At 42.2% G+C, this 10,308-nt stretch overlaps 1 protein-coding gene across 16 annotated transcripts in view; it reads right to left on the bottom strand.

The window, feature by feature from the left end:
• Positions 1-2,431: 2,431 nt before the first annotated feature.
• Positions 2,432-10,308, bottom strand: part of PBRM1 (polybromo 1) — a 56,462-nt gene continuing 48,585 nt past the window's right edge. For 12 of the 16 annotated variants that reach the window (XM_039558822.1, XM_039558820.1, XM_039558816.1 and 9 more), the window contains 4 exons: positions 9,831-9,986; positions 7,508-7,578; positions 5,862-6,078; positions 2,432-5,565 (listed from right to left, as the gene is read on the bottom strand). In XM_039558822.1, the coding sequence (XP_039414756.1) occupies positions 5,393-5,565; positions 5,862-6,078; positions 7,508-7,578; positions 9,831-9,986 (617 nt within the window). In that variant the 3' untranslated portion in view covers positions 2,432-5,392. The remainder of the gene's footprint in view (positions 5,566-5,861; positions 6,079-7,507; positions 7,579-9,830; positions 9,987-10,308) is intronic. The other 4 variants (XM_039558826.1, XM_039558827.1, XM_039558829.1 and 1 more) reach the window with 1 other exon arrangement.

Raw genomic sequence — 10,308 nt, 5'->3', positions numbered from 1 at the left:
ACAGACAGCAGTGAGCCCAGCCCAGTTCTCTCTTCAGACCTCTCGCTTGTTTAGCAGTGCCTGTTTCCCATTTGCAGCTGAGAGTGCCAGGCATGTCTGGAAAATCTCTGGGGTGTCTCTAGCCAGGTAAACAGAAAGGGAGACAGGCTGCAGTCACTCACAAGAGGTCTGGTGTCAGGCAGTTCCAGGTTACTGATCTTGGTGACTGCTGCAGGAATAAAATCCTCCAAGTTGGCATTGTACCATTTCAGGCAACACAGATCTGTTATGACAGAATATGAAGCTTGACATTTAGAAATCTGAACTGCAGTCTCCAATCCTCCTTGTGTTTACTAGTGCTGACCCTTCAGCATTCTTAGATTTTGCCAGTCTCTCACTAATGCTGGAAATTAGAATAGCTGCAATGCCCCATTCCAGCATTTCAGCCCACTCCAGAGCTGAGCACACTCAGGGATTTAGTATCAGTTTTAATCTACACCCCATCTTCAATAACCAAAGTCTTCATTTGGTTTTGCAGTTTTATGCCTGCTGACTCCCTAGTTCTGTGCTCTTTGCCTTCCCCAGTAATCTGACACTCATATCCCTGCCTCCTTCCCATCCTCCAGCTTCCTCCCATCCGTCTGCTGTGGCAAAGGACAAGAGGGGGAAGTAAGAGCTCTCCTTTGGCTCAGCTCTCAGGGAACACCGTGTGGTTGTTCCAGGCTACTGGAGTGAGCCAGGGTCACAGCTTTCACTTCTAGCCCTGCCAAGCCCTTGCCAGCTCCAGGGCTGAGCACATCCCTTCCTCCTGCAGGGAATTCAGCAGGGAATTCAGCCGGTGTCCGCCTGGAGCGTGGCTCCACACTGACCAACAGCGTTTTCATGTGTTCTGCAATGGCCACAGCAGCAGCTTCTGAATGAGACCCAGCAAAGCATTCCTACTGCAAGCTTTCCAAACTCTGCAAGTCAGGGCAAGATGGATACCGAGGATGGAAAATTTCAACTCAGTAAGGCAGCAGCAGTAAAAACTCATCTGCAAACAAACAGTGATACCTACATTCAAGCAGTGCTGCTCACTGCTCCAGCATCAGAGAGGGGACAACTTCACCGCCGGTCCAGGATGAGTCTGTGGAAAAAATGGATCTGTTGATCATTCCCCTGCAGCTGTGCACACAAGGAGGCAGCTGTCTACTGAAAAACCCGTGGTGAGCCAAGGAAGAGGTGAAAGAAGTTCAGGAAGGGTGTTTGTGCCCAGCCTGCACTCCTCCCTGGCACAGGGCTGCAGCAGAGTTTTGTCCAAGCTTTTCAAATGCAGCCAAAGGAAGTAACAGCCATCTGATGTATTGGGGAATTTTGCCTTGGAGCAAAACTCTTCCTGTCATCAGTGGAGGCATGCTTTCACTTTGGATTTAATGCACAGATCCAGACTGTACCTGCACTCTGGTCATGGCCATCCCCAGCTCCTTCACAGAAAGAGGACAAAATCTTCCAGGCACTGGTGGGATGAATGCTGTTCCTGAGGAACTTCCTGAAATCAGTACTGGATGCTGGTGCTTCACACCAAAGATGAGGGTCAAATTAGACTTGCTGGAAAATGCAGTTGGCAAAATGAACATAAGGTTTTATTTTATTAATCAAAGTTTCATGTGTATCACTGAATCAGAGCCCATTCCTTACACAATGTTCAGTGCCCAACCATTCTGAAACTTCAGTTTTGTGCACTTGCAGCCAAGAGGGAGCTACATACATTTATGGTTCATCTTTACTATCTCAGACTGAGCAAGATGTGGAGGATCATTAGAATTAGTTTCCTCTGGGCAACTGCAACAGAAGGAAGTCTTGTGAAGCTGGCAGCCTGTGTAAGAGGCAGCATTTATCCCCTGGGCTGAAAACATGAATGTGTGTTAATTAAATATAATGCTCTGTTCTGATTGTTTAAATAGCCCTCTGTAAATTTTATGCCAGGCACCTTGAGAGGTTCCTATCACTTAATTTTTCTTGCAGTTTGTACAGAAAATTTCTATCCTTGGTTCTAATTTAATTGTGTAAAAGATGTTTTTTCCAAATTACTCATCTGATTTCCTCTAATAAACAGCTACATGGAAGACAGTCCTGAACCACATTAGCTTCCAGATGAAATTAAGGCTTGCTGTTTATTTTCAAACCAATTAATACGGGGGCATCTGGGACTGACTGAATCTTATCACCTCCACTCAGCTGGTTCCCAGTGCTTCACATGTTTTTTAAGGTTCATTGTTCATGCTCATTATGGCTGAGTTTTCAAGATCACTATTCTTATCACCTGCAGGCACATCTCACAATACACAGGACAACAGAAAAAGGATATTTTATCCATACACAAGCACACATGTATCAAGGACTGGATCAGCAGCAGCCAGAATTACTTGAAATAAAATCCTCACAGAAGTCTTAATGGAACACTCAAACCTGGTTAATCCAAAACACTTTGCAAACTATTTTTATTCAAATTAAAAAGACTCAGGTAAACAAAGTGATGGTACATACATGTTATAAACCTGGTTAGCAGCTCAGCCTTCAGGAGTACAAGATCTAATGAAAAGCCAAGCATGGATAAACCAGGTACAAAAACATATGCTGAAAAAAAGTCACCAACATCAACATTTTGAATTTTTACACAAACAGTAAGTTTTCTCATGGAAGGGAAGGACTGAGGAAGAGAACAAATAATCATTAGTTGTCTCCAACTGGTTTATGAAAATACCTGTCCTAGTTTTATCTATTTTCCACTCTCACAGAAGCCAACCATTGCCCACACATCCTTTAATTTTAATATGAAAGTTTTGTTTATGCCAGTACAATGAACGGCAGTGAAAAACAGATGAGGGGTTCAAACACCCACAAAGAGAGAAAAAGAGACAGACATGTCTTCTTTTTTTTTTTTCCTTTTAAACCAGAGTGAGAAAAGTTTCTTTTGCTGGTTTTGAATTCTAGACTGTAGCCATTATATCCTAAATTTCACTGCAATCGACTGAAATGTCTCCAGTATAGAGAGAAACGATTTTGAAATAAATAAGGCTTAAAATAATTGATCAGGGCCAGCCCAGTGGCTTAGTGGTAGTGCTCTGCACTGCCTTGAGGGAGGAGCCAGGTTTTGTTTGCACTTCCAATCTCTTGCTCCTGGGCCAGAAAGAGCACTGAAAGGAGGGATTCAGCTGCTCGGCAGGAGAGAGCCAGTGCTGCACGTCTGCTCATCACTGACCTTCAGATAAATTAAACATCTGAGTTATACAGGCTCCAAAGGGAGTCCCATCCAGTCCTCAAAAGAAAATAAATAAAACAATAATTTAATTAAAATTCATCCCAGGTTCTTTGGTGTAATTTTTGTTAATGCTGAGAAGTAGGAGAATCTGGTGGTGTATTAGTACAATCCATGATAGTTCCAAATGCTCAAAAACTAGGATTTTGCTGCCTGATTCACTTCAATGTCCCATCTTTGTGGCTAAAACCTGCAAAACCTACGGTAACTTAAACACATTTTATAGAGGTGGTCTAAGACTATTCAACTTCTACTTTATTAAATAAAATTGGTCATTTACAAAGGCCAGTAAAGAATTTCTGTACCGTGGGTGTGTTACTTGTAGAGTTCAAAACTGTCATTTCCCTCTATGTTGTTTTGCTCTATTTCCTTCACATCCATTGCACATCTGACCTAAACTATCTTTAAGTGCCTATTTGTAATTACCTGGGGTACTTTGTGCAATGACTGGAGGATTGCAATAGGAGAGGGAGAGGAATTGGCCAGTAAAATTAAATCACAGTTTATACTTGCAAGTGTCACTTCCCTCATGAGTATTAATTACATCAGCAAAGCAAACCCCAAGATACCCAGTATTTGAAGGAAAATATTTAATTTAACCTTCTGCCAAATATACTGAAATGAAAATGTTCTGTACTAACAGACTTTAAAACTCATTTGCACATGATGAACATCTCTAGCATAAATGAAGTGTCTCAGTCAATCAGTTCATTTGGGCTGAGTTGCACTGCCCACATTCCTGCTGACTTTTTCCAAATTCATAGAGCTTTCCCAGTTACTTAAAGCAATCCAAAAGTATTATTTTTTTTTCAAAATTAAATAAATGAAAGGATTTACCTTTAAACAAATAACTTTGTAGTCCAAAAGGTTGGTTAGTTACGAGGACAGGTAAGTCTTTAGCAGAAGGCAGCCACAACCTTGAAATTTGGCAAGAAGAGTCGATACCTACTTTACTTAGATAAAAAAAAAAAAAAGAAAAAAACCCCAAACTCTTTGAAGGCTGCAATGCAAGCACTCTATTTTTCCAATGTACTGGGTATGCTGACCTTACCCATACCATACCATACAGTAGTATTTTACTTTCAAGTTAATTTAAGCATCAGATTTCACTCAAATTTGCATTGCAAAACTTTCACTAAGGTTAATGAATACACTTAAAGAAAGCATACAAAAATGTCTTACAATGCCCAATCATGAACAGAGTATGTGTGAATTTAAAAAAACAACGTGTTACTTCACTAACAAAACAACTCCACTTTTCTCCCCTAACTTACCTTCCAAGACCTGGGCTGGTTCCAAGTTCTGCAAGCCTCTCCCAGCACGGACAGAATCTCTCAGGGAAGGAGCTTTCCTGTCCCACTGCTGGGTGTTGGGGACATCACAGAACCCCCAGCACAGGCCATGGCAGATGAAACACTTCCCCTCTAAGGGCCTGCCAGCACAGGGATTGTGTTAATGATTTAGGATCACAATAGCCTTGGCTACACAGTTAAATAACTGGACAGGACTGGACAACATGAGCAGTCAAGACACCCTTGTCCCGTCCACACCAGCACTTCCAGGGCTGCTGTGGCCCACTCAGCCACCTCAGTGTTGACTTGGAATGCCAAATTTCCTTAGTGCCAAAGCACATCTTACCTTCAGCTTCTTTTAAGAGATCCTCCCTGTTCACATCGGAGCGAGAGCTCTGCCCGAAGTGGCCAGCACACACAAGCACAGGTACACACATTCTTATAGGATGTAAACTATGACTAATTCACATTCCACTGTATCAATCTGTAAATACTTTGTTTTCCTTTTTTTTTTTTTTATAAAAAAACAATGGCATCAGATTCTCAGCAATAAAGTATAAGAAAGATGAATCCTTGACTACACTCAACCAATTATGAAATCGCCTTTCAAACAAAGGAAACATATGCAAAAAATCTGTGTATTTGATAAAGTCAACTTAATATAACAAAAAGTGAAATATGCTTATTAAAAGTGTCCTTATATAAAAATGGTCTTGCAATGTACAGTAAAATGCAATACAAATTATTGTTGGTTATCTCTTCCCACCCAGTAACTAGACCAGCTATTGTCCCATGAACTCCTGAGGCAGGAGTGTTGCTGTGCCTACACATTCTCCAGGTTGTAGGCCTGGCGGATGTTCAGGGTGTCCCGCAGCATCAGATCCCGCAGGCGCCACAACGCGTCGGCCATGGTGGTGTGAGCCCCTTTGCTCTTCAACCAGTGCGAGGGGAGGCGGCTCTCCTGCTCCTTGGACAAGTGCACGTCTCGTCTTCGTGCTGGAAAATCCAAGAAATGGCCCAATTATCTACTGGTTTATTGTAGAAAAAGGCAAATATAACTCTATAGTATTAGGTAGTCTACTTTTCCTCTTTGTATGTAAGCCCATACCATTGATTCTTAGGTCTATACAACACTGGTGCAATTAGCCTGTGGATAATATAAATATTCTCAGTCTGTTGATTTGTCTTTAGGAATTAATCGCATGTATATATTTTAATAAGCAAACAGCAGATTTACGCTGCATTTTCTATAAAAGCAAAAATAATGGGTTACAAGGAACCCAAAGCCTTACCTGCAAGGGTCTGGTCCCACTTGCTGATGCTGTTTGACTCAGCACTGAGCCCCTCAATGTATTTCAGGTAGGCTTCAGAATGGAGGAGCCTCTGTGTCTTTGGTGGAGGGGAGACGAACATGGGGGTGCTGGGCTGCTGCATGACGGGCTGGCTGGCGGGGCTCTGCCCGGGGTACGGCGGCGGGGCCTGCTGGCCCGGCGGGCCCAGGATTCCGATCTGCAACGGCAAAGCCGGCGAGAGGTCACTCGGGGGGGCTGCAGGGAACCCCCGAGCTCCGGGGCATCCTCATGCAATGAAGTTTCAAGTGAGGTTATGTGCAAAGGCCTGAGAAAATCTCCCTCGGGACACCCGCTTTGGCCAGGAGATGCACAGAGAGAGGAAGTGCAAACCAACCATATTCATACTGCACAGGTACTGTTCATATTTCTGATCTATGTAAACATACTCTGGTTATCATCACCATATCTCTTCTCTCCTACTAACCTTAGTCACACCTTCCATCTCCTTTTTATTTCTCCAACTTGATCTGAAATACTGTGGTCCGTGAAGTGCAGAATTTAAAACATCTAATCTAAATTAACACAGATCCTTGGACGACTGGGATATTTCCACAGAATCGCTGTCAGGCAAAAATCTCAGGCAGGAGAATTCCCAGTCACGCAGAAGAATTCCTACCACTGTCATTAACCAGCACTACTGAGAACTCCGCACAGGCATCCCATGGTCTGGAATAACTCAATGTCATGACATCAGCACTTTACCACTTACTCAACTTCTGGTTCTCACAGAGTCCTGAAATGGTTTGGGTTGGAAGAGGCCTTAAAGCTCATCTCTTTCCAACCCCCTGCCATGTGCAGAGACACCTTCCACTATCCCAGGTTGCTCTGAGCCCCATCCAACCTTGCCTTGAACATTTCCAGTGATGGAGCAGCCACAGCTTCTTGGGCAACCTGGGCCAAGGCCTCTGAATAAATAACTTCTTCCCAGCATCTAATCTAAACCTCTCCTCTTTTAGTTTAAAACCATTCCCCTTCATTCTATCACTATCTGGCTGTGCATAGCCACTCTCCCTCCCTTTCTTTACACCCTCAAGCCAAAATCACATTTCTCTTAATGATGCAAAAATTTCGTCAATAAAATTGGAGATGTTTTGAACAGTTTATCTGCATTAATCACTGACAAGGAACAACTGATCATCACAGTTACCCAAACTCACAAATTCAGAACTGCCAATGAACATCTGCTTTACCAGGTTGTGAAATACAAATATTTTTCACCTACTCATCAACAGCTGATAAAATGGGCAGCATCCTCTGTGTCACAAAGCATGCAGAACCTAAATTATCACCAGTTTCACAGTGTGCTGAAATGACTCAGTTTAGTAGAAAACTAAGAGAAAACACTGTGTTGTTTATACTGAAGTTACCTCACTGGACAAACCTCCCGAGCCTAACAGCAATTCAACCATCAAATACAGATACACCCTCCGAGTGTGAGATATTAACTGGTTCTAAACACATCAGAACATTTCATTTCTGTTCTCCCTGAGAAAGTCTATGTGATTCCCTACATGTCTGAACTGGGATGTTGCTCAAATGCTGATTCTGAGCCTTAAAGCCTCATAAATAATGCAAGAATGACTCACCTGCTGTCCAAAAGGACTTGCTCCTGGTGCTGGAGTGCCTACCATGGGGGACACATTTTGGCCTATAACACCTATATTCCAAAATATAAAATAATTAGTCTTACTTCAGAGCAGTGACAAATACCTCTCTTTGGTCTTCTATAGTAAGAATTTATACTTTGATATCACTGCTCACAGTTATTTTAAGGAGATGTACAACATTCAAATATCCCCCTTGCCCCCAGTAAAAAACTTCACAGGTTTCTGAATGAAAGAAAAAAAAGAAAAAAGCCAGCATGACAACCACCAAACACTGATATGTGGCCTGTTGAATTATTTTAATTAGAGAAATGCAAAGTGAATAGTTTTTGCTTTTCAGGTTTTTTTCACGTTACTTAGTGATTGCCTGACTGCATCTTTTCATTTATAATATACACCTTTGGCTTGACAGGATCTTCCTGTAGTCCTTTAAGAAAGGAAATGCTAATCTGCTTTAGCAACATTTAACATTTCCTTGTGTTCAGTTTTGTAAAATACATTCACAGCAGGATAAATTCAATAGCCTTAAATATAGAACAATTAGTGTTTGAAATCAGTGTCAAAAAAATAAAAGTGATTTTTCTCAAGCATATTGGGACTTTTCCCTACTGCACAGAGTGCAGCACAACTGTGTCAGTCTTACATACAAAAATGTACAGATCTAAATGAGAGTCATGCAGTTCCTGATATTTTACATACAGATGCTTTGGTCTGAAAAAAATCAAAGTTATGTGCTGCTGCTGCTTTTCCTTCTGTTTGTGCCACTTCTCATGTTCATTCACTGGAAAAGCTGCAGACTAACTGTGCTCTTCCTGAGGGTTTAATTTACATGAATTAAATGCATGATTTCTGTATCAGTGATCAAAAGATGTGCCACTGGGTTTCACACACTAAAGTGTTTTTCAAATGCACTTTCTATTTGATCACAGCTCCCATTTTAAATGCATCTGTAAAGTATGTCAGAAGTTGGGAAAAACATTGGTAACACAAGCTGTGGAAATATTTTTGGTCCAAAGGGAAGGGGTCTGGAGGAGGGCACCCTCCCCTCGCCCGCATCAGAGCACGGCTCCACCCTTCACCTGCAGTGCCCAGTTCAGCACCACTTCACCAGTGCTCCTCCATTCCCAGGCATTGTTTCTTTGCTAATCCACATCCTGTCAGTTTTAAACACGATCCATCCAGCCCACTGCAGTGGGAAAAGCCCTTCAAAGAGATGCACTGTCCTGGATTCACCTCCCACACGTTTGGCTGGTGTGCGCTAAGTGTCACAGCACAGCTGTTGTCCTGCTGCCTCTAGGTGCCATCGCAGGGAATCGTGCACTCCAGCCAAGCTGCACACGTAGTACTGATGGATCTCATAAACACCAGGCAAGCAAACAAAAGCTCCCCAACTCAAATAATTTACATACAGATAAAATTCTTAACAGAGCTTCTGATAAACACAGTTGCAAGGGGGTAGGGGGAGACAAATGAGACCATTTTGTCCACAGCTTGTTCAACTGCTGAACATAGGGATGCACATCTTTTACACAGGCACATGAGTTATCAGAGGTAAAAAATGAATCAGCAGAAAACAGGACCAGAAGGCAGATGAGTGTTTTTCCCCTTAATGGGGACATGCTAATGGCATTAACACTGGCAAAAGATTTATCTCATTTAGCCTCACTTTTCATCAAAAGTGTGGCAAAAATACAGGCAATGTAGTAGAAATGCTCTCAAAAATCAATTCAAAATTTGGCCACATAGAATACTGAATCCACCTTGTCCCTACATATTTCCAGTCACTGTTCTATCAGCAAGCTTTAATCTGAACACAGTTTTACAATAACACATCAGTGCCCTGGTGGCCGAGGAGTTTTACATGACCAGGGCTCATTTCAGTGCAGTCTGACATTAACACACTGAAAAAGACTTTGGTAAGGAATGAGAACAATAGATTTCATTTATAAGCCCACTTCAAATACGAAAAGGATGAGTGTAGGGATTCTGTTCTAATGACATAAGGATATGAATAGGCTGATTTCAGCTTTTCACACTTCTGATAAACTCATGCACAATCATCAAGACTTTTTTGGCTGGAACAAAACTCCTGCTGGAGCAGCACCACATTCCTCCAGTACCCTTTCCCTGAGGGTTTACTGGATATGCTGTTGTGTCACTGTTTTGCACACCCCTCATATTCAGCAGTGCTGCTGCTCACAAACCAAAGCCACGAACCAAACAAGCTGCAGAGAACTCTTGTAACAACAGGTTAAACCAAGTACATGACAATGAAATACAGAGGGAATGAGGATGAGGTTCTTACCGGGTGGTGGGATGCCTGGGATGCCTGGCATACCTGGCGGGAGTTGGTGGGGTGGGGGCACCCCTGGGTGAAGTGGCTGCATGCTGCCCATGCTAACAATGCCATCAACTGGGCCCTGCAAAGGTGGCAGCACCGGTGGATAGCCACTTATCATGCCTTGAAGGACACAACAAATTTCAAACATGCATCAATAACATGCAGTATGGTCTACACAGTATGCACAGACATGCACTATCCACACACACACACACAAAAAAAAGCACCTTTAGTACAGCAAGACAATACTACAATTAGTATCTTGCAAGAAAAAAAAAACAAACCCTAAAAATAAATAAAAGCTGTAAATATGAAACACTATACTTTTGATGAATTAGTATTTAGTGTATTTGTATGCTTCTCACGGGGCAATAAATGTTGAATACTCAGGTATGTTAACACAAGGAATAAATTCAGCCACAATTAAATGTTACTAATGCAA

The sequence above is a fragment of the Corvus cornix genome, chromosome 12 (assembly GCF_000738735.6).
Source record: "Corvus cornix cornix isolate S_Up_H32 chromosome 12, ASM73873v5, whole genome shotgun sequence".
NCBI classification, from domain to species: domain Eukaryota; kingdom Metazoa; phylum Chordata; class Aves; order Passeriformes; family Corvidae; genus Corvus; species Corvus cornix.
The sequence above is the reverse complement of the archived record's forward strand: the minus strand, read 5'-3'. Positions and strand labels throughout refer to the sequence as shown.